A 25,322-nucleotide genomic window follows, 5' to 3' on the forward strand; every position below is an offset into this window, starting at 1 on the left:
TCTGAATTCTAGAATATTTAAAAAGTCAAACAGCTCAATTTCTACCAGGCATCTACAATTAATTAACAGTTGCCAAGGAAATATCCTGATAGGCCCATTTTAATGACTACTGTAATGAACACACATTAGCTTACTTATTGTGGTATACTCTGGGTGGATAAAGATAAGTAAGGCTGAGGTTCACCAGCTCATGGATATCTAAATCTTGTTTTAAGTAACTTCCTGATACCTCAAATGATAGGTTTTAAAATTTTTTTCAAATAGTAAAAGAAATATTAGAAAAATGTTTAGGTAAGTTTTCATATCTCTGGAGATCTGAAATATAGCAACAACATTTTCTATCAGAGAGTATGTATGATGTTTAAGAACATTGACTCTGAATTCAAAGTGCCTGGGTCTGAATCTTGATTCCACTACTTTCTAGGTGACCAGGAATAAACTAAATAATATCTTGGCACCTCAGTTTTCTTATCTGTAATATGGGAATAATAGTAAGAAAATCTCTGTGTCATATGGTTATTATGGTTAAGAGTTAATAAGGGGAAAGCACATGGATAGTGCCTGACACATGGTAAGTACTTTACAAGAGTTAGGTATCAAAATATTTAAATACATTTTTCAGAGTTAAAAGTAATTTATGAGGCTGTCTAGGTCAGGGTTTCCTAAAATCTTTCTAAGGAGTTTTAGGATCTGCTTAATAAAAAAAAATTCAGATGGCCAGTACATTTTAGTAGAGTTTGTTGAAAAACATAAGCAGATTTCTTAATAGCAAGACTTCACAGATAAGATATGCAAATATTCACTGTGCTTCTCTAATAGATAGAGATATTATAGACTATTTCCTATTTATGTGACCAAGGAACTTTTATTTTTTTCTTTTCTGCAGGACATTTCTTAGGCTACTAGTTCACTTTAAGAAACTTCTCATTTTATAGATGAAGAAATTGGGACCAAGTTCTTGTCCATCCCAGTCCATGAAAGCACAAGCATAGGCTTATTTAAGTATCCTCTTATGGGCATTTAAATTCAGTCAGATCACTTTCACTTGTCTGCTTACATTACATTTACTCTGTCCTCTTAGGCTCTGCAACTGAGCTCCCAATATTCAGTTCAGGCCCTCCTTGCTTTTACGATTTGTGCACATGATTTTGTGGCTTGGTTTTGACATTCCCCTTGAAGACCATGTTGGTTTTTGCCATATGACTTTACATACTTACTACCTCAGTAAAGGGAAAATCCCCTTTGTTACTAGAGGAGGATAGGCCCAATGTCACACAGAAAGTCAGTGTCAGGGCTGAGATAGGATTTCATCTCTGAATTTAGCCTATTTTGTTTGGCTTGATCATTGTTTAAATATGAATGTTTTTATGAAAGGTGTGTGCTCTGTAGCTCACTCTAGTCTATGCCAGGGGTCTACAAACATTTCCTGTCAAGTGCCACGTAAGTAATGTTTCAGGCTCTTCTGATCCACATGATCTCTGCCTCAACTACTCAACCCTGTTGTTGTGGCCTCAAAACAGCCATAAATGATATGTTAACAAATGGGCATGACTTATGTTCCAATAAAACTTTATTTACAAAAACAGTGGTGCCAGATTCAGCCTGCAGACCACAGTTTGCTGAACCCCGGAGTATACCAGGTCTTAAAGTTTTACATATGGATGGCTTTAAGGGTTTATGACATTTGCCTGGCCCAAAACATATGTATTTAACCCCTTGAATACAGATATGATAGAAAAATTGAGGAATGAGAATCAATATTCTTGGGAAATTGCCACTATATAATGACATATTTATTTACTATCTGAAATCCTCATTTCTTGGTGTATAGAATTTGAATTGAGAGATATTTGCTCTCAATACTGTCATTTTGGCTGCATTTATGAAAATTAACTCCTTACTTTCAAGCAACCATTTTATAACATTTATCAAATTGCAAATCTGGAAAAAGATTTCGGTTGGAGCAATGATGGAAAATAATGGACTATCTTGGTGCATTTATCACTTTGATAAAATCATACAATCTATGATCTTTTTTATTGGATTCAGGAATTTTAACTATTTAAATATACAATTACCTCTGAAGCCACATAAAGTTGGTGGCACTGTTGTCTCCCAAGTAAATTCCCAGGGCAGTAACTTGTGTTTACTGTCACTTGCAGGATTCTGCAAATTTTTGGCATGTGTTTATGCATTCCAGCTTTTAACTTGTCTTTCAAATGTTTTCAAACACTCTCTCTAATTATTGCCAGCCTAGAGTGGGCCATGCTCCCAGGGTAATTCTGGGACTTTACACTGCTGAGCAGGGCCTCATTCTTAGGAATGGAGAGTGACCATCAGTGCAAAACAAGAAGATAGGCTCCCACTTCTCTCTAATGCAAAGACTTTACATGAATGTTCATAGCAGCTTTATTTGTAATACCCCAAAATTGGAAACAACTCCAATGCCCATTAAGAGGTGAAAGAATAAACAAACTGTGGTATATTCATACAATGGAATAATATTCAGCTACAAAAATTTGATAAACATTACAATATGAATGAATCCCAAAATAATTTCACTGAGTGAAAGCCACACAAAAATGAGTACATACTATATGACTACATTTATATAAAATTCTGGAAAATGCAAACTAATCTATGTGACAGAAAGCAGATCAGTGTTTTGTGGAAGTGGGGCAAGAAGGGGCATAAGGAAACTTTTGGGGGTAATTGATATGTACATTTTCTTGGCTGGGGTCATGCTTTCACTGTGTATTCACATGAAATACACAGATGAAATTTATCAAATTGTACATTTTAATTATGTGCAGTTTATTACGTGTCAATTATACATCAATAGAGCTGTTTTCAAAAAAAAGGAGGCTGGGGTATTCAAATAACAAATAGCATTCCTGAATTTATTTTGTGTTCAAACTGTGGTGGGTTGAATTATGTGCCCCAATGAGAGACATGATCTTGATCTTAATCTGCATTCCTGTGGGTGTGAATGCATGTGTAAATAGGACTTTTGACTAGGTTATTTTTAGTTAAGGTGTGGCCCAACTGAATCAGGGTGGGTTTTAATCCATGTTATTAGAGTCTTCTATAAACAGAAGAAATTGGGACACAGTGAGGCAGAGAAAACTATTACAGGAAGGAGCCAGAAGCCCAAAGGCAGCGGAATCAAAAAGTGCAGACACAAGGAGAGAGAGACTGCCATGTGACTGGAGGTTAATAATAAAGCCTTCAGAGTCAGGCTACCAGGGTTCAAATGCTTTCTCCTCATTTTATCAGCTATGTGACCTTGGACAAGTTACTTCTTTGTCATTCAGGTTCCTCTTATGTAAAATGGGAAAAATCAAAGTAATTACTTCAAGGAGTTACCGTGAGGACTATATAATATATGTAAAAAATTAAAACTCAATAAATATTAGCATTTAAATTGTCTATTAGAGTTAAGGTTCTGGTACTAGTTTAGGTAAAATCAAGAGTGTTAGTATCCCTTGCAAAATTGACTTAATGAGGCTTACTTCTCTTTATTGATCTAACCATTACATTTGGCATAAAAATTCCTGTCTACTTTTCAAGTCTTATCTCTTGAAATGCACAAGCCAATACATCCCAAACAAATGAGTCTCCTAATGCTTTACATAATTTACCTGTTTCTCATTGATCTCTTTGCACATTATTTCCCTTGGCCTAGAACATCTCTTCCATTAACCAAGAGCTCACTGAGAGCACTGAATATGTCGTTGAAATTCTCGACACCTAGTATATTGTTCAACACATTGTAGACCCTCAAGGAATGCTGAACAAGTTTTCCTTGATTCTAGTTTTTTCTCTTATTGAGATTTCTGTCCCTAATGTTAAATACAGTTATTTCTTATTTCTTATCCTTTCCCTAAGCTTGATATTAATCAAATATACCATTTTGCTCTTTTGTTAGAACTACTAAACAACAACAAAAAATACTGTGATGGTTTATAAATCTCAAGAATCTTCTATTCGAGAATGTTTACTTGGAATCTTTATTTAAAATTATAAATGCTCACATAAGCCTGTTGGTCCAGAGCAGTCTGATAAGAAGGATTCTCTCACCCAGGTCTTTTGATTTTTCTAAAATTTTCTCTCAAGTTTCTTTATACTTTTACCCTAAAGAGCAAAAATATTTATCAATTATCTATATCTGAGGGAAAAAAAATGTTCATTTTCCAAGTAGGAGAAATTTTGCATTAAAAAGTAGATTTAAAAATCTCTTAAAATAGGAAATCCTTGCTAGATATCATAGTTTCTATATGTATTTATATCAAGGAATATTGGAAGCATATTGTTCAGTAATGACTCTATATATTAACATCCTGGACTTCTTAATTTTACTTTATGGTAATTACTGTATAAAACAACTTAGATTTCAAAGTTTTACCAGTTTACATGAAATCCTTCTGCAAAGAACCAACTTATAATGAAAATTACAATTCTAAATATTTGTCCTCAAGTAAAAATATAATACATAATTAATATGCATCAATAAATAACATAAGCTGACACATATTGTGGAGAATAAATTTAACATCTTTACTTTTTTAAAACAAAAAGTGCATTACCTGAGGCACTAAAAATATTATTCATATAGCAGTGTATAACATGCAAGTTCTTATTACTGAAAAGGAAATATTTCTTATGCCTTCCTTCCCAGATTGTTGTGCAGATAGAAAAAAAGCATACTTTTGAAGGTGGTCTGTAGTGGGTGTGGTGGCTTGAAGCTAGACGTACCCCAGAAAAACATGTTCTTAATTTTAGTCCATTCCTGTGGGTGTAACCCCATTGTAAGTAGCACCTTTTGATGAGACTATTTCAGTTAAGGTGTGACCCACGTCATTCAGGATGGGTCTTAAGCCTATTATTGTAGTACTTTATAAACAGAATGAACACAGAGAAAGAGAGAAAAAGCCACAGAAGCAAGAAGCTAAAATCAATGAAACCCAGAACAGAATATGGTCCATGTGCTTTGCTATGCGGCAGAGAAGCCAAGGATCTCCAGCAGCTGGTCTTCAGGAAGAAAGCGTCGCCTTGATGATGCCTTGATTTGGAAGTTTTCTCAGCCTCAAAACTGTAAGCTAATAAATTCCCATTGTTCAAGCCAAACCATTTCATGGTATTTGCTTTAAGCAGCCTAGGAAACTAAAACAGTAGGTTTTGAAAAGTTTAATGGATGTTTACTGATTGAAGCATTGTCACATTTTAAATCTCAAATTTTAGGAAATGCAGAAGAAACTACCTTGATTTTAAAAGGCTGGAAAGATAAAATTGATAGTTAAAGATATTTGGGTCATAAATTAATGGCAGCAATGAAAACCTTACATTATTATAAATAAACTGACATTCTCATAATATTACTGAAACTCATTGATCATCTCATCAATATTTCATTCTGAGACTGAATGGTTAACCTGTGATCTCAGAACTCCCAATGCATTCTGATATATTTTTAAATGAAAAGCATCTTAACACAATAAGCAATTCTTATCATATGTGACAAATATAATATAAAAGAGGCATTAATATCACTTGATTCCTAATCAAGTGCTTTGAAGGTAAATTTAAAAAGCAACATCCACATAAATCATTTGACATTTCTTAAGTATTATTAAAGCAGAACTATTCATTTATGATCTGTAGGCAAATTGTTAGATGGATACATTATGGAGTACTGGAGAGAGAAATGGGTTTGAATACAGGTTCTGCCACTTTCTATCGGGTGGTCTTATGTATATTATTAAATTTCTCTGAGACTGTTTTCTCATCTATAAAAAATGAGAATGCACACTGTTTTAGTTTCCTAGGCTACTTAAGCAAATACCATGAAATGAGTCGAGTTAAGTAATGGGACTTTATTCACTCATAGTTTGAAGTTGGGAAAAAATCCAGATCAAGGCATCATCAAACTGATGCTTTCTTGGACACTTTCTTCCTGAGACTGTGGCATTATGGGGCTGGCTGCTGACAATCTTTAGTCCTTAGCTTGTCATATGCCAAGGCACATGCTGGCATCTCCTGGTCTCTCCCTTCTCTTCTGGGTGCTGATGATGTTCAGCTTCTTGCTTCCTGTGGCTTTCTCTGTCTCAATTTCACTCCATTTATAAAGGACTCCAGTAATAGGAATAAGACCTATCCTAATTGAGGTGAGTCACACCTTGACTGAAATAACCTCATCGTCCCACTTAAAATGGGTTCCTGACCACAGAAATGGAATAAATTTAAGTACATGTTTTTCTGGGGAAAATACAGCCTCCAATCACTATCCATACTTTACATAGTTGTTGCAAGGTTTAACTAAATTGTATGTGTGAGTAAAAGTGCAACATATTCACTAAATAAATGTTAGTTTCCCTTCATTGTTAAGGAATAAGATCCACTTATAGACTAAACAGTTTTGTCTAGTTATTGTTACATTGGTGGTGGGGAGTAATATAACGTTTGAGCTGTAATACATATTAATTCATGCATCTTCAGGTTTATCAAGTACCAGCCACTCAGAAAAGTTTTTAAAAATGAATATTACACTGTGTTTACACACATCATTTGCTTTATTTGTGAGCTGTTGCTCCAAAATTCCCTTTCATTCATTTCAGTTTTTAATCTCTGCTTTGAATGCCAACTCTGTCTTTGTTACTAACATTGTCAAGAATTTTTACTAGCTACCAATCCTACCTTTCCACTTTTTACCTCCACTAGTCATTTTAACTTATATCTGCCTTCAGCAAAACCAGGTCATTCCTTACTACAATAATATGCCCAAGATTTTCCTACATTCTCTATTTTCTCTTCCTGGTATGCCACTGCCTTCTTCCCACTGGTAGAAATAAAACTTGCCCTTTAAAGCCCGTATTAAATGTTCTCAACTTCTATTCTCCCTTCCACCAAGTCAGAAGTAATCTCATTTTATCTTAGCACTTTTTAAAATACTTCTCTTCCTATCTTACTTTCCTTTCTTCTTCATTAGTTTTTAGTACCATCTGCAAGCCACCATTATGGATACACTGGAGGATGAATAAAACACCATTCCTGACCTCAAGAAATTTACAAATTAGAAAGGTACAGAAAGGCAAGTTCATAAATAAATAGCTACAGTCTAGGTAGAATGCAGAAGACAGAAGAATAGAAGTATAGATTTTAAACACTGAAAGTTAGGCCTTATACATTGAAAGATTAAAGGATAAATATTAAGTCAATCAGTCAAGTAGGTAAAGTTAGGTGAAAAAGTCAAGCATCATCACCTTATTTTAAAAATACAGTTTGCTAAATTTTAGAATGTTAAACTAAAACTGTATTTTAGTAATTCAAATGGAAATGACACCTATATAGTACTAGTGGAATGGTTTCCCCAACAGTTTCAAACTCACCAATGTTCTAGAAGCATGATCAACAGAGACAAGTAACACATAAATAAATTTATTGGTTTCCCTGGGAATACTAATTAATATAATTCTTGGAAGAGTTTCACAATTTTCTGAATAGATTCAGGAAATGCCTTTGGCATTTAATTTGTTGTTTTTATTATATATAATAGTACTTAAACATCCAGCAGAAAATTGTATTTCCTCTGATCATTCAACAAATCTGAGTTTGGGTAAAGCACTTTACTAGGCACTGAAGATTCAAAGACAAATGAGACATAGTTCGGCCTTCAAAGAACTTAAGGAAAAAGACCCTCAAACAACTAATTATAATGTAACACGATAACTTATTGCCATATTATATACAAAGTACTGTATGCATAGGTAGTAAACTGATTGGGGTTGGGAACCAGGGAAGTCTTCACAGAGGCATTAACATTTGAACTGCATCTAAACTAACTAATAAGGGGAAGCAGAACTATAGTCAATCAAAAACAGACATTAATGCAATATACTTTATGTTTGACTTTGCGATTTGTTATTAATTGCTTTTGGCGTGTCTGTTTCAGAAATTCTTATCAAATCAAATCACAAAGTCACAGAGTGAAACACTGAATTAAGGAGTAACCTGGAATCAATTAGATTTTTCCAACCTTTTTACTCTTCTCCTTAAATATGCCAAGAATAAACTACACTATAATGAAAATCCTTTTAACTTCACTGCCAAAATGTCTCCCAATTCTACTTGCTTCTTTTCATGCCTGTTGTCATTGCCCTCATCCTCTCCTGGCCAGATTATAGCAACTGGTTTCCCTGACCTCAGTAGTCACTCCTATAATACTGCTGTGAAGGATACAGAAAGAAGCAATTTCTTTCTTCAGGTTATTTCCAACATTTAAGGGAATTCAAGAGAACTGAGCAATATTTTCTATCCTACTTTAGAGCACATCAGAACTCCTAGGAAAATCTATCCTATAGAACTGCCTTTCTCATTCTTGTCAATATTTCCTCACCATCTTCCACCTTTGATCATCTCCTTCTTCAGTGCTGGACAAAGCCCCACATGGTATGCTCTTGATTGGTCATGTCCCCCTACCTCCAGCTTGCACCTGTAGCCTACAAGCAAATACAATTCTCCTCCTTTGATAACTTTTCTTAAGAGAAATTTTCAGTGACTGTTGTCTTTTCTCCTATCATTAAATGGAGGTAGGGAAAGAAACAAAGAAAAAAATCTCCATCTTAAACCCATAAAATTTTATGTTCCTCTCTCCCTCCCACACCCAGGAGTCTGCAAATACCTCTCCGATGTCTCTGGACATTTCACAGAAGAATAGCAATTTCATGCAATTAAACTACAGTAGCACTATAAGTTAATTTCCTCTCTTTTAAAGACCAGAGTCTTAGTTTTGCAGCTGGTGGATGCTCCTTATTACCTTAACGGAAGCAAACAAGAGATCACACTACCTTCACGGGATTCTGGATTTGGCCCATCCATGCATCTCCAGCCTTTACTGTGGTTTGGCTCCACAGAGTCTCTAACCAGGGCCGGAAGCCGCTCATATCTCACCTTAAGTCATATGTCCCTCGAGGGGTGAAGCCTGATAGCACCCACTTCCTGCTTCCGGGGACTTGTGGGAGCGGCTTCCAGGGGGCTTCCAAAGGCGGAGAAGGTACGTCTGGGAAGCCCTTGGGAAATCTGCCTTGGTTGAACCTCAACTGTCTGTCATCCAGACATAAGCCTTGGGGTTTTTGTCAGTCTCTCCTGTTCTACTACTTCCTTGCTAACATGCTTGTCCTTCCTCGTACACCCGGTTGCCAGCCGTCAATGCCCTTTTGTACTACCAGCACTGTATAAACTGTCATTTTTTTCTAGTAGCTAGTAGTCCATACAAGCGATTCCCAAACTGGCTTTATCTTGAGTCCTACAGTAGCTGCCAGATCAGCATGGCAGCCAGTCTCAGTGGGGTAGGGAGAACTTGAAAACAGATCCAAAGAACCTGCCAATAGCCTTGTTTTCTTTTGTAGAAAGAGTTTAATTTCTTTATGACTTCAGTGGCCTCATAATGCCACCTAAGTCTGTTTCTCCAACTGAATAGGCATTCCTAAACCAATTTTGCCTTCTCCAAAAAAAATTTGCCATTCTCAGTGTGATCACCACATTGCCCCCATGTCTCCTCAGTAATTTCCCAAGGACAACAGAACTTGTTCAAGATTCATTTTTGCCCTTTTATATTTTAATTTCAGGTGTTAGTCCGTCATGATTTTAAGTACACTCTTGGCTTCCAAGGTAATGCATTCTTTGGAGAAATTATTTTAGTCCTAAAAAGTTGAAAAAGCATGTGACATCTCTAAAGAAGTCATCAAAGTAGGAAGTCCAATCCTTAGAATACCATTTCAAACCTTTAAGGGGTTAGGGATAGGAAGAAATTCAAGTATTTAGTCTTTAGCAACTTTCATTAAAATCTTTTGACAAGTTTTCTTGTAATCCCACATTATTGGGCACTTCCATTTCTTCTACTCCAACTGACCTCCCTTGCCATGCCATCCTGTCCTCACTATCTTGGTCTCAGTCCCGTTTGTCCCCATCTTGCCCAAGCTCACACAACATCCCACTAATATGTCTTGCTTTCCCAGTGTTCACAGTCTCTTAGGGAATGAAATGCTTCCGTTCTGTTTGTCTCATAAAATTACAGGAGAAACTTCAAAAACATTATGCTAAGTGAAAGAAGTCAGACACAAAAGACTATGTTATGTATGATTCCATTTCTATGAAGTGTTCAGAAAACGCAGATCTACAGAGACAGCAGACAGTTTAGCAGTTGCCAGGAGGTTGGGCTAGGAACAGAGACAGATTGCAAATAAGCAGGAAGGATATTTTTGGGGGTGTGTGATGGAAATGTTCAAAACTGTCAAAACTGGATTTTGATGATTGCACAACTCTCCAAATTTACTAAAAATTATTGAAATGTACACTTGAAGTGGGTGAATTTTAAGGTATGTACCACCTCAATAAATCTTTTTTTTTTTTAAGAATCTGCTGAGTCACTTTTATTATTGGCTTCCTTAGGGATGGCGGGGTCTATGAATCCTTATTTACTAAATTTTGTCCTATCACTCACAAATCTAACTATGTTATTCCTCCGTTTAACACACTTTAGTGACTCTCTGTTGCACACAAAATAAAGTCTAACCATGGTATACAAGCCCCTCTATGATCTCTCCTCTGTCTACTTCACGGTTACTCCTTCCTCACTTATATTACTTTAAACTAACATGGCTCTGTGCCGTCTCCTCTATCACCAACACTTGTTCTCTTTCTTCCCACTTGATAAATTCCAGTTTATGGTTCAAAAAATTGCTCAGGCTTCATCTCCATTGTGAATTCTTACCTGTTCTTTTCAGACAGGATTAAATACCTCTCTGTACAATTTCTGCACATTCAGCATATTTCTATAAACCTATGTACCATACTGCACCACATTTAATGCTTTACTTGTCTGTCTTCCTCACCAGACTATAAGCTGCTTCACGGCAAGGTCCCTGTGGTATCTGGTGTCCCTAGAGTTACTCACAGTACTGGTGACCCAGTAGGCCTTCACTGAATGGACTGAATTAATATGTTTGCATTCTCTCCAAAATTTGTCTGAGCAGAGGAGGTCACTAAGTTCGGATTTCAAATGTTATATCCGTATGTAAAATACTGCTGAAATCAAAGTGTGTGCATGTGTGTCTGTGTGTGTTTACTAGTTTGACACAGATTTTGACCTCAGTGATGTTTTGCTATGCAGTTTTCATATCCTGAAGTTGTTATAACCTTTTCCGTTCTGATCTTGCTATTTTTACTACTGCACATCCAGATGCTATATCTTTGCTTTACTAATATTGTTTGCTTTTTATGCTATCATCTTGATTCAGCTTACATTGATCACTAGTGACAGAAACAAGCAACATAAAATAACTGACACCACCTAACATGGCTTCTTTACATTTTATTATTTTTGTGAAAAAAAAATCAGATCTTCCAATTTTATCCCAAGGAAAGTGGACTTGGTTCAAAAGAAAATAAAAATTGGCAGAAGCTTTAATTTTAAAAATTTGATATGAACAAATAATATGGATGGGAAAGTATATGAAATTCTTAATAAACTTCCAATAATCCATAATTTCTGGGAACTATAACTATGTTGTATTCTATTTTCTGGGGCACTCTTTCAATAAGATGTTGAAAGGCAACTTAGTATGTTGTTCACATCAGGCCCCAGGTCCTTGAGGGTGAGACTAATAATGTGAGGGAGGAAGATTCCTTCCCCTTGGGGCTCCTGTGAGAATTTGTACCTGTTAATAACCATTTAATGCTTTGTTCTTCATTATTCCTTGCACCCTTCTTCAAAATTTAAGTGGCATTACTTGGTTTTGGGTGTGTATTTTGTGTCTTGGCACATTAAAATGGTATTTATCTTTGGTAGCTGAAGTTTTTATTTTCTCAGGTTTTAAATGGCCTAAATGATTAGTTAGAAACATATTTTCAGAAATATATACATGTGAATATGTGTTTCTGTGTGTGCATCTGTATACACTCCTCAGTATAAAGAAGGTTGAATACCTTTTGCTTTGTCAGACCTAGTTACCTAGGTTTGATTATACTGTTACAGTGGGGTCCTGGCATCAAATTTTAGACTCTGATCCCAGGTTGTCACTATTCCTGTTGTTCCATATAGGGTTTTTCCCCCAAAATTTTATTTTAAATATTTTAAACATACAGTACTTACTGTTTTTTGAAAAGGAAGTACAATTATGATTATGAAAGTTTTTAATAACAATAATACTAATAGTGAAAAACACATGTATTTGACCTCATAATTTTATTTGGATATTGGAAATTCTTTTTGTATCTCCTATTCATTTACAAATAGACATGGAGAGAGAGCTTAAAAGCATTTTCTCATAATATGTTTCTCTGCCCTAGTTTTCAGTTTCTTGATGACAGTCCCCATGTTTTCACTGTATATAAAGGAACACAGCCCACTATATAATTAGGTGCTTAAATTGTGTTTTGTTAGTTTAACGATGATTCTCAATTCTTAACAGCAAATTACACTAACCCATGTACTCTTGGACATTTTGCATGGTCCCTTTAATGGATTATGTTTCTACATAGGAAGGGATTGGTGATCATTTCTAATTCTATGGATAATTATTTTATTCTATTTTACATTTTTCCTGGGGAATGGGTAGCCACATATTGTATTGCCTTCTTAAGGGTTACTTTTTGTTTTTATTTTACTCTGTTAAGTATATTTAGCCAAATTCCAGTTTAACATGCATTTCCCACTACCTATGAATGTATAAGCAATAGAGTATAGAAGACAGTTCAATAGGAAAGTACTATTATTTCAATAACAATAAATATATATGGACACATTTCCTATCTTACCATTTGATCTAGTGTTTAAAAATATATCTAGAGGCAGAAAAAATAGATAACTTTACCAAATAAGCACATTAATGTTTCTGTTAATTGGTATATGTGATTCCTCTCAGTATAAAAGATTAGAGTAACATAAACATTGTGAATAAATTTACAATCATTTATGCTTATTGGAACATTAACAGTGACATATAATATTTATATGGGCAAAAATGAATCAAGTATTATATTCAATGGTATTTAATTAAATCACTGCTGCTGATGCAGCTTTGAAACACTTCAGCTTTGACAAGTTATTTAAGTACCTGTTAATTTCTTCTGAGAAAAGTGTCTTTTAGCCTACATATATAAGCTTTCAATTGTAGTATGTTATTATAGGCCTAGAAATACAACATGGCTTACTGCAGTAAGGTCACGTCAATGAAATGATTACCCAACAGAACTACGGCACATTGCTTCAGACTTTAATTGATGCTGTATAAGACTTTTAAACTTTAACAAAGGAAAGTCCAGTTTCTCGCTTGGAATATTTTAGAGACAGAACAGCAGTATTTCTTTAATCTTTAAAGCTACTTTTTGGTTTTAAATTATCTCTAAAATGAATTTAAAAACCCTAAGTAAATAAATGGTATTTTGAAAGACATGGCAATTTGATAAGAATGTTACAAAATGATAAACTAGCACAATTTTTTAAAGCAGTGTTAGAGTTTTACTTTTGTATTCTTAGAATAGGAATATATCTTTTAGTATACAGTTTCTGAGAGAGATATGCAATATTTGAAAATAACAGAAGTCAGTTAGCATATGGCACACACAACTAAAAACAATGTTGTATTTACAAACACAATTAAGTAGATTTATGAATTTTTATATGCAGATCTTCATAAGTACCCATTGGAAACTCAGCATATGCACACTTTAAAATATCAACATTCACTTTCATTTGTATATGTGCTTTTAACATAATTTTATATTTTCTATATTTCATGTAATTAAAATGCAGTAAATCAGAATAGAAATATTCCAAAAATAACACTTCAGCTCCATGGCATACTGTTTTGCATAAAATGGCATAGCTTGTAATTTCCTAGATAGTAAAATGGATTACAAACAAAAGCACTAGGAAAACTACTAAGCTCAATATATCCTGCTAATATCTGATTTATAAAAAGAGTCCAAAATTATATTTAATCAAGCAATAGTTCCCATGGAGCTATTTAAATTCTTCACATTTCCCTTGTTTCAAAAAGGAGTTAAGATGATAAAGGAGAAATATACTGTACTGCATTTTGGCTTCACCAGATGATAAACTCTGTATGTTGAATTTCAAACACTTTAAATTCTTGATACAAATTATATCCTGCTTTTAAAGCATATACATAAAGTGTTAGAAGAAAATGAACCCATGATGTCAACTGTTAGACTGTTATTTATTTTGCAGAAACATCATTACAGAGACTCATTTGACATGCAAATTGAAATGCTATAAGCCATTGAACCGTATGGATAAAGCCAATGTGGTTAATTAACAAATGTGTTTTATAGCTACAAAATAACTGTTTCACATAAAATTACATAAGATGAAGTGATACATAAAACCAATCAATCACTGGCATTTCATATTTTGACTTTGGGCCATCTGGGAACAATCTTCCACTTTGCAAAATAAGTTCACAATAGAACATCACCAGGGAATATGACAGAAAAACCGGTCAACCGTTTTCAGTCTTTGAAGAATTTAATCCAACTAGAGAAATTCTCTCATTTACTGCATTAGGATTACTTTTTAAATGATAGCTTAGTCTGATCTATTTTTAAAAAGTTTTATAAAAAAATTATATGTGACAGCAGCTTTGCATAACAAATAGTGAAAATAAATTTGACAAAAATGTGCGTATTTATGTTTTCTGATCCTGATAAAATTTCATATTCATTGAAAGTAAAGGCAACTTGAACACACTTGAGGAAAAAAAAATCAGGTTTCTCTATATTTGAAAAGTCATTGTTAAGTTTTAACAAAGACCAAACATTTTGGACAACACTATGCAGTAAGAAGGCAGCCCCCATCAGCAGGTAGCACACCAAAAATGTTTGGTTTCATAATATAGTTTGGGAGAACTACCTCTACAAAGTCTATTCGTGCTGATGCTCCTGATGCTGCCATTTCTGGTGCCAGAAAAGCTGGGGCCTCCACATCCTCTGTTGTAGGTGTCACTGTATAGTCTCAGGCGAATGGGCAAGGGGCACACTCTGGATCTTCAGATGCTAAGATGAGAAAAATCAATTTCAATGCCCAAAAGATGGAACTACTAATGCAGAAGGTGACTAAAATAATTACCAACTGGTCTACTGAACAGGGAGGTAGAAAGTCTGTTTCTTTGTTTTAACGTAATTCCATAGAAATAGGTCTTAAGTAACATTTTTGTAAAGAACTAAAGTTAGGAATGGACAAAATGTTAGATAAAATAGAAACCGAATTAATCTCAGAGTGGAATTGGACCAGATGACTGAAAACATGCATACTTTCTGAAAGAGCAAGCACAACTTTCATACAAAGATCACCAATGATGTCATTCTCATGAAAATAACTTGCTTAAGGTTAATACTTCTGTGGTTACTTCTGTCCATTTAAATTAGTTAAATTATCCCTCTTCAATAACAATCATTATTTATGCATGCTATTTAAGGTATTTAAGGTAAAAAAGGAAAAGATCCAATGATATTTTACCCTGAATTTCTATGTCCCTTTCACTCTCTGGAAATGACAAAGTTTAGTTTGTGAACTTCCCCTATTCTGCCCAGTTTTTTTTTTTCAAATATGTCAGTCCCCAGCGTATGTGGAATAATTCAGCTTAATCTGTATAGTGTTTGAAAAAAAGCTCTTATATGAGAAAACATCACTGAAAGACATCAAGAGAGAGATATGCATAAGTGGACACATGCTTTAAGGCAATACATTTTATTATATTAAAAGAATTTTGATTGGAAGAAGGTTTAGGGATGTAAAAAATAATAATTCTTTGCATTTATTATCTATTAAATATTTAAATAACTTTTCAATGATGTCTCTGTTTTTATAAAAATATGTATAATTTTCAAAAAGTATTGACTTGAATGTATAATGATAAATGCATATATTAAAACAAAATCATTTACAAAAATGTTTACCATCTCTGAAAAAACTGTAGTAACTAAAATTAATATACCATGGCTATTTGAAATTGAATTACTTGAGTAACAATCTATTTTATTAAAAAATTAACATTTTATGACAGTCATTTTTACAGCTTGTGCACCTGAATCCATTAGATTTGATATACCGTAAGTTACAAATGATCACAAATTATAATGACAGATTCTTATTGAACATAATTTTTCAGCAGGAGCCATTCTGAATCAATTAATCAAGCTATTACTCTACTTTAATTTTGCTTTCCATTTCTTCCAGAAAAGCTACCACATATTTCAATTAATGAGTTTTACACATTTGGTTTACAATTTTTGATGTACTACATTTTATTCAAATTAATCCAGTGCTACAATTTTACTGATGTATAATAAATTAAAAATTGGATATGCTTAAATAGCAAAGCACAAAGCAAATTATGACTTCTCAGATAAATGCAACTATGATTATATACAATATTTAAATGATGAGTAGATACCCTAGCTTCATTAGAAATTTCTTTGCTCCATATAAAGAGACTTATATTTTCAATTTAAAAAAAAAGAAAATGTAAGACTTCATTACAATATTTTTTGCATACAACTGAATTTAGTACACATTAATCTTCAAGCATTATCACAGAAGAAGGCAAGAAATATAGTCCTCAAATCCACATGATTATTAATTACATTAGAAGAACTAGGAAAATGCTACAAAAGTTGTACACTTTGATGCATACAATAGTTGTACTGGGAATGTGCGTAGATTATTTGAACAAAAAATATCTATCTGCCTGCTTAATCGACAGGTAACATATATACACAGATTCACTGTCAACTTTTCACCTAATTATCTGATAATTAACTCTCCCAATGTATGCTTATTAAATTCACTTTATTTTGCTAATATAGGGAAATAATAGCATGTGTAAAATATTACAAAAACTATTATATTTTTATATTTTAATTATCTTACTGTATTTTATATATTCGATGTGGATAATGCTATGTAGCTCAAATTTAAGCTCAAGTTGAATATAGTTGTGCATTTTGGGCATTTTTCCTAGATAATTTTGAAATATGCAAACGGATAGCTGCCAAGCTCAAAATAACTAAATCTTAGTATTTTATCTCTAGTCTCTCTGTGCCTATCAATTGGCTTTCTCATAGGGTATACAGATTATTCAAGAATGTAATTGTCTAACAGAACAGTAATATTGCAGTCAGTATTCTAATTCCCCTTGAACCAGCCAAAATTCAACACTAGCTGAAAGCTTAGAGTATTGCAGCTTTGAAGATCAATCACAAGTACAAATCATTTTAATAATCAAGCTGATCAATAGATAAGTCTTTATAATGTCAACCAAGTTTTATTCTTTACATTGTGCAAATTTTCCTGATATATGTGTCATTTGCACTATAAGATTATTAAAACTGAATAAATTAAGAATATGCTTTTATTACAAAATGCAGTAATATTCCAGAGTCATCTTTAGCTGACCAGTAAGAAAATTTAAGCCACATATATTTTTGTAAATAAAAGAAATTATAATCAAATACAATTGTTTTCAAGCTAAATCAACTTTTGAAATGTCTTTGTTCTAAAATGCATCTTATAACATTTGAGTTCTCTTTTTGATATGCCAAGGTGTTTCAAAGGTGATTAACAAATAAATGGAAGAGTGTTTTACTTGTAGGCTGCAAATCACTATAGTATAAGAAGTGAGTGTGTTGAGAAGGGCAAAAGAGAGAGAGTGATTTTATTTAGAGAAATCAAGAAATTATTCTAAGAGTTAACCTGTGATCCGGGTCTTTTTTTTTTTTTTTTTTTTTTTTTTATAGAGTTTACCATGCAGAGAAAAGAGAGAATTCTAGGCATAGGGAATTGCACATTTAAATTTATTAACACTTTAAAGCAAATAACTACTGGGGAGGGTGAGATATTCTGTCATCCGGTAGTTTAACATAGAGGGGAATGCTAGGAGATGGAGTAACTTGCCATGTGTGTTTATAAATCTATTTCTATCCCTCACCCTTCTTGTTCAACCTCAGAGAAAGTATTTCTTCACCTATTAAGGTCAAATTCTTGTGCACTTGATCCCAGGTCCTATCAACCTCTTCCAGCACCTGGCTTCTTAAGTTTTTAGATCTTTCTTCTTTGGCCTCATCCACTCTATTAGCTCCTTCTTGGGTGGTGTGCAATCCTCTCCTGCCTCCTCGTCTACCCCTAACATAGATACATGATGGTTTACTCAAGCTAACATTTATTTCTTGTTCTCTGAACTAAAATTTATTGAGAATCTACTGGGTGCCAGGCAATGTACTAAGCACTGGGGAAACAATGCATAGTAAGATGAATTGGTCTCTGTCCTTTCTCCTCTTCAGAATTGGCAGTCTATCTTACTTCCTCACCAAATATTCGCTAATCACCCCACCGTTCTCTGTATTTCTAGTGCCTTCACTTTAAGGAACTGCTCTCACCCTATGGGACTTTAGTATAACTAGTGGTTATTCACTTCTGCTTTGGTGACATAGAAAAAAAATCTGCTGCTATCTGGCTGACCTTAGGCATTTTACTTCCTGAGCTATCATCTTCTTAACCTGTAAAATGGACATAATGATGCCTTCCTCAGCATATGGTAGTAAAGCTCAAAATGAGATACAACCTATGAAGTGCTTTACTCAGTGCCTAGAACATAAGGACTCATGGAATCAATATTAGGTTTTAATATCCAAAAATCCTTCTAATCCCAAATCCAACTAACACTTCTCAGTCTTTATCTTGGAATCTCTTTACCTTCTTTGACAGTTGATTATTCACTTCATTAAAGCTCTCTACTCCCTTGGATTCTTTGACAACTCATTCTCCTGCTTCGCCTCATAGGCTCATACTCTGCCTGTCCCCTAAATGCTGGTTTTCTGTGCTAAATGCTGGTTTTCTGTGCTCTCTTCACTCAGTACATGAGAATCTTCTCCCATAGTTTTTAAAAACATATGTATTAATTAATCCCAAATCTAGACTTCCAGCCCAGACTGTCTTTGAGCGTCAGATTCCTGTATCTAACTGTATTCTAGATATCTCTCATTGGATCTCCCCAAACTGAATTCATCATTTCCTCTCTAAACCAGCTCCTTTCTCTGGATTTTTTTTATCTTCATCAATGATATCACCGCCTACTCTGTCACCCAAACTAGAATCCTGGAGACTTATTTCTAACTTCCAAGTAAACTTTCTTTCATTTCTGACATCCAAGTTACCTTAAGCCTGTACCAATTTTATTCCCTAAATATTTCAGGAATCAGTTGCTTTCTCTCCATCTCTTTTATTACTTTTCTTCAGAATATCTTGATTTCTTGTCTAGATTAATACAACAGTCTGTCAACCCATCTCTTCTCCCTCAAATCTGTATTCCACAAGGTTACTAGAGGAAATTTAGGCACGAATATTCATTCAACAGTTGCTCATGGTGCACAGGATAGAATCTTGGCATAATAACCTTTCATGTTATAATACCTTTCTGTCCAGCCTCCTCTCTGACCACCTGCTGCCATCATGCTATGCTCCAACAACCCTGAACTGCTTGTAGTTCCATGCATACACTATACTTCTCACCTTTGTATCTCAACCACTGCTGTCCTCTCCACCTGGCTAATTTCTACATGGTCTTTTAGACTTAGCTTAATCATTACCTTTCAAGGAAGCCAACCCTAACCCTAAGCAGATTTTTAAGTAATGAACATAGAAAACTTGTGAAACATAGATACATGGAAAGAGGAAAAAAATCATCATAAATTTTAAGCCTAATATAGCCACTGCAACTTTTTAATATTTTCCTTCCACCTTTTTAAAGTCTATTTTGTTTATATAATTGAAATTTTACGGTACAAGCAATTTTATGTTCCATTTTTATTTTATTTAATGTTATTCTTTATTTTCCCATCATTAAAAAAGAAACCTTACAATTTTAATGGCTTCATGATATATTCCACCATGTTGGGTTTCCTCAATTAATTTATTTTTTCTACTATATCTAGAAATTCAGAGGATCTCATCAATTGCCTGGGTTAATAATGAATCATATGGCATGATTTGCAAACCTCTAATTCTAACTTGGACCTGGTCTCTGTATCTCCTTATCTTTTGGACCTCTTTACCAAGACATTTCACTGAAACTTAAAAAATCCAAAGCTAAATTCATTATCTCTACCTAGCACTTGTCCCGTCCCTTCTATCTCTCCGAAACTTTCTTCTGTATTCTCCATTTATAGCCCAATAATTCTCTCAAACAAGCAACTAGTGGATCATCCCTGATTTCTCTTTTCCTTAAACTCTTCCCAACTCAAATTCAGTCATTTACTAAGATGTTTTGATTCTACCTCTGAAGCATATCTTATGGGTTTACTCTCCACTCCATTGCCATTGATTGATTTAAATCAGTTCACATGACCTTTAAGCTACTGAAATAGTCTCTAAACCTATCTCTCTCTTTCTTCAATCCGTCTTCCTCCAATTTGCTCTCTAATCGTTAGTTACCTTTTTCTTTTGATAAAGTTAGTATATTTGAGACCTGACATAAGGTATTAGTTACCTTTTAAAAATGCAAGTCTTATCATGTGACTCCTTAGCTTAAAGTCCTTCAATGGATCACAGGGTCCTACAGAACCAAGTTTCAACTCCTTGGGTTTCAATTTCTCAGTATGGCTATGTAGCAGGTGTTTTACATACACTGTTTTCATTTAATCCTTCTCCCAACCCTCTGAGGGAGTCAGCATGATTTTTCTATTATACACCAGTGCTTCTGAGTAAACTGTATTGTGATTATTTACTTATAAGTCTGTATGTCTGTCCTCCATCCCCAGATTGGGAACTTGGAAGAACAAGTTATAAAATTAAAATTTCTAAAAATTTCTAAAACCTCTAAATATCTTCATTGGCAAAATTTTTACTGTAGGTTCAAGGAAGGAAGAATATTAAAAGAGAGAAAGGATGCTAAAAAATAAGGAACTTGTAATAAAATCATAACCAGAACAGTAATAAAATAGTTTTTTTATATTTCTTAATTCCTTTGGCATGGAAACATATGAATATTTGGTAAAATTTCCTATGATGGAGCTTTTAATAAACTTATTTACTTATACCAGTGCCCTGAAGGGCTTGGAAAAAATGTAACACATTATTCTTAGTGACATATTATTCTTACTGATGGCATAAATACATGTAAAATTTTCAAGGCTTAGTCAATTCACAAATGTTGGAAAAACAATAAACATACTGTTAAAAACCTTATTATTCGAATATTAACTCACGAAATCACAAGCAATAATCAATAGAGGTGCACTTTCATCATTTCAAACATGGAAACCTAATGAAGCCTTAACGGTAAGCAATAATTACCAAGGGAGCACTGCTGCAGAATTGATATGCAGCACTAACAAACTAATTTTGAAGCCAATTGAAAAGAAAGGTTGCTTTGAATAACATTGCTACAAGGAATCCTTTTTATGATTTCTAACAATGTTCTGATGGGTTCATTATATGGGACACCTGGTCAAATATATCCTCTTAAGGTAGGATCATAGTAAGGAGAATTACAAATTGCAAATGATAGAATAACAAACATTGGAATCAGAAGGTCCCTCTAAACTGAAAGGTCTGGAGGCCATCAGAATCTTAAGCTCTAAAAGTTTTTAAAGTTCATTTTGGGAGGTGGAAAGGATATACCTCTCTGCATCCTGCCTTTCCACCATCAAGCCTGCCGCTGCATGTCACACATTGCTGGTTCTCGCTTCTCTCCAGTTTCAGGCTTCACTGCCAAACCACCTGGATCCTACTTCTCCCCCATCTCTGGCACAGTAACCTGTCTCCTTTGAAAACCAAAGTGTCATTAAAGGACTTTTGGCCTTATGGAGAGGAAGTAGGGAGAAGATCCATTTCTCTCATTGTCACCATCTATTCTATTATTTTCAGACCTGGTGACTTAAAAATAAACAAACACAACAAACTGCCTTTGGCCATTAGAAGACTCACCCTCATGGCCCTTCTAATACAACATTTGAGTGTTAGAACTAACAAAGAACCTAAAGCATCCTGCTGAATTTATCTTGGCTTTCATTCTTTTGCCCACTTGAGTATTTGCCATCTTGCCAAATGCAAAACAACTCACTATTAAAAGTTAGATGAGGTACATTCAGATGGCATTCAGTCATTCCTTTCCAAACATTCCATCTACTGCACAATGTTCTTCTTCATTTGGCAGTAACACCTAGAAGCTGTGTATTTACTCATTACTGCTGGTGAATTTGAAGTTATCCTGATCACTGGCTGATTGCCGGGTCACCCATGAGGTGACTGTTATTTTGTTCTTACAGTTTTCAGTTTATTTATATGATTATCTGATTAGTGGCTTTCTCTTGTATTAAATACAAGCTCCATGAGAACAGGGATAGGACTTGTGTAAGTCAACTATGGTATCTCCTATCCCTAAGACAGTGCCTGGCATACAATTGCCTAAGGATGCTATGATGAATGAATGTTTAAAGTACATTTATATTAAATACATACTTATACTTGGCAGTATACTAGGCAGTGAGGATACAGCATGAAGAAGTTTTGCAAAATTCCTGTTCTCAAGGAGAAATTTTAGAAGGGAGAGAGATAAGAAATAAATAAGATAATTTATGATAGTAATCAGAATCACAAAGAAATTAAAATAGGGGTTTACAGAGAGTGTGTGCCTACTTTAGACTGGAGGGTCAGCAGGACCTCTTGGGGCAAGTAACATTTAATTTGAGAGCTGAATGATAAAAATGGAGCCAGTCACAGATAGATCTGGAGACAGAGTGTTCCCGACAGAAGGGAATGAATAAGCAAATTAGACAGATCTGACAGAACTTGTTGACTGATTGGATGTGGGAGTAAGAAATAGGCCTAAGATGATTCACAGGATCTAGAAAATGTTATTTCTATTAACTGAGCTTGAGGATACTGGAAAAAGTGCAGATAGTGACATAAATGTTGAGTTTGCTGTAGAACTGTTGACTTTAAAGTACTTGCAATGCACTGAATTAGGTGAAACAAGTCACCTCTAACATATATTTTCTTTCCAAGAACAGAAAAAATACGGACAACTCCAAAGGATTGTTATAATAGGTGAACCTCCTTAACTGACAAAACCCCCAGTTGATTACATTTGGTGAAAGTCTTCTCAATACTTGCTGCTATTCAGGGCCAATAGATTGTTCTGTTGATTCAAAATTTCCGTTAACTTGGACATCCAAAGGTAACACGATTATTCATTATTTTCAGGCTTTAAATAGGACTAATTATTTCCAGGCAGAAATCTGGAAATCTGGACTCTTTTACTGAACCTCTCACTATAATGCTTCAATAACTCAATTTTAATTGTTGATTTTCTTATAAAAATAATTAGACTTCTGTTGTGAGATGCCTGATTCACTTTTGTTCCCATCCACTACTTATGTCCAGTAAAGTGGCCTATATATAATTTTCTTAAACATGAGCCTGCTACCAGTTTGCCATGTTCAACATAGACTTGGGGTTTGGTTCAGAGCTATATAGTATACTGCAAATATTCTTCAATGCCTTCTTGGGCCGTAGACTCTTCCCTTTGTGTTACAGTTAAGAAGGGTAATAATTAGACTTCCTTTATGAGGGTACCTTTGTGGTTAATTTTGGAAGATGTTGTGCTAATGACCATCCAAGGCAGAAAGTGCCTTTGTGTACAGAACATTCCAGAGACGGCCCCACTACCTAGCTACTGCAACCTCACAATAAAATGTTCTCAGTAGAGAAGTCTCAACTACAGGAATCTGACCTGATTAAAAGTGTTCTGTTGCCTTGCCAGGAAGCTAACCTTTAGCAACTGATTCTATCAATTTGTGGGTAGGAACTGATAGGCATTTGTCTTTTTTAGGACTTAAAGTACATCTGCAATTTCCAGCTTTACTACACCTGGGTACTGCATGATATAAGTCATAAAGCAATTAGCCTCCAGTCTAGAATTAAGATTCTCCATTAACCTCTTCTGCCATGGCTATACTAGTTGAATCTTCATTTTCAGCCAGATGCTGCCTGCTGTTTTTAGTCTTATGGTACCAGGTTAAACTTCAGTCTTGAGCAGGTATCCTTGAATTTGATTTTCACCCTCCATGGATTGTCAGACTTATCTGTAAGGCCCCTCCTCTTTAGACCAGTTTCTGCTACAAGCTCTTTATAAGCCGAACCTGTTTAAATTACTTGTCATGTCCAGCAGGACTGATAATGTAGACTGAATCTGTTATATTTTAGGACGTAAAGTCCATTAAAATGTATTTGTAATTCTTAAGTCAAAACTGCTGTATTATTACTGTCACTCATTTTCCTATAGCAATATGTTGACTGAAAGTCATATTAAGCTGTATCCATTGAATATCATTTAACAATGATGTATATTGGATTTATCTAAAGAACATTAACTATGAACATAAAAAAATCATTGAAAATATGGTGAGTTATAATGGAAAAAAATTCAAAAATTAATGGTGGCAATTGAAGTAATTGGTAGTCATTTTCATATTCTTTTCTTTTGAAATGTTTTACATATACAAAATATAATTTTTACAATGTATAGATGTGACTATGTCATATATACTTTTTCTTCAGGTTTGGTTTTATTTTAAAATTTCATTTCTTCTTCTACCTTCTACTCTACTCTTTTACCCACTTCTCATCCCTCTCCCCAGCCTCAAGTGACTCAAATACACAACCTAGTTAGTATGTATCCTACCATATTTTTTATGATGCTTGTATAATCACATACAAATACAGAAGATTATGGTATTGTTCATTTTGTAAAAATGTATTAGATATACTTTTCTACATCTTCTCTCCCTTAACAATAACTTGTAGGAATCATCATTTTAAAGGCTTTATGATGTTGTTGTACCATTATTTATTCAGCTTTCACTCTGCTGAAGAATTTTTATTTTTGTAGGTTTTTTTTTTTTTTTTGCTACCCTAAACAATGCTGCAGTAAATCTTGTTGTAAATTAAAGTATCCACTTGTCAGCCATTTTTGTATAGGGTGTAAGCTAGGGGATCTTATTCCATTTTATTTTAGATGATTCACCAATCGTACCACTGATGTTTATTAAATAATTCATTCTTTTCCACTTATTTTAAATACCAACTTTGTCATATTTAAAATTTTTATACCTACTGGGATCTATTTCTGACTTTATATTTTGTTCCATTGACTTATTTTTTATTTTATAAAGTATTTATTTTATTATAGTGGCTAGAATTATGTTCTGATGTGACATTCTATCACTATTACTTTTTAAAAAATTCT

General features: G+C 34.2%; 1 protein-coding gene across 8 annotated transcripts in view; it reads right to left on the reverse strand.

Moving 5' to 3' along the window:
* LRRC7 (leucine rich repeat containing 7) overlaps window positions 1–25,322 on the reverse strand; it is a 618,288-nt gene that overhangs the window by 230,340 nt on the left and 362,626 nt on the right. Inside the window, exon 8 of one of the 8 annotated variants that reach the window (XM_037826928.1) lies at window positions 13,117–15,072. The exons of the other annotated variants lie outside the window; for them this stretch is intronic. Within the exon in view, the coding sequence (XP_037682856.1) occupies window positions 15,066–15,072 (7 nt within the window). The 3' untranslated portion in view covers window positions 13,117–15,065. Of the gene's footprint in view, window positions 1–13,116; window positions 15,073–25,322 lie in introns of those variants that run through there. 8 annotated transcript variants of the gene reach the window in all.

Source organism: Choloepus didactylus, chromosome 2 (assembly GCF_015220235.1).
Source record: "Choloepus didactylus isolate mChoDid1 chromosome 2, mChoDid1.pri, whole genome shotgun sequence".
Taxonomy (NCBI): Eukaryota; Metazoa; Chordata; class Mammalia; order Pilosa; family Megalonychidae; genus Choloepus; species Choloepus didactylus.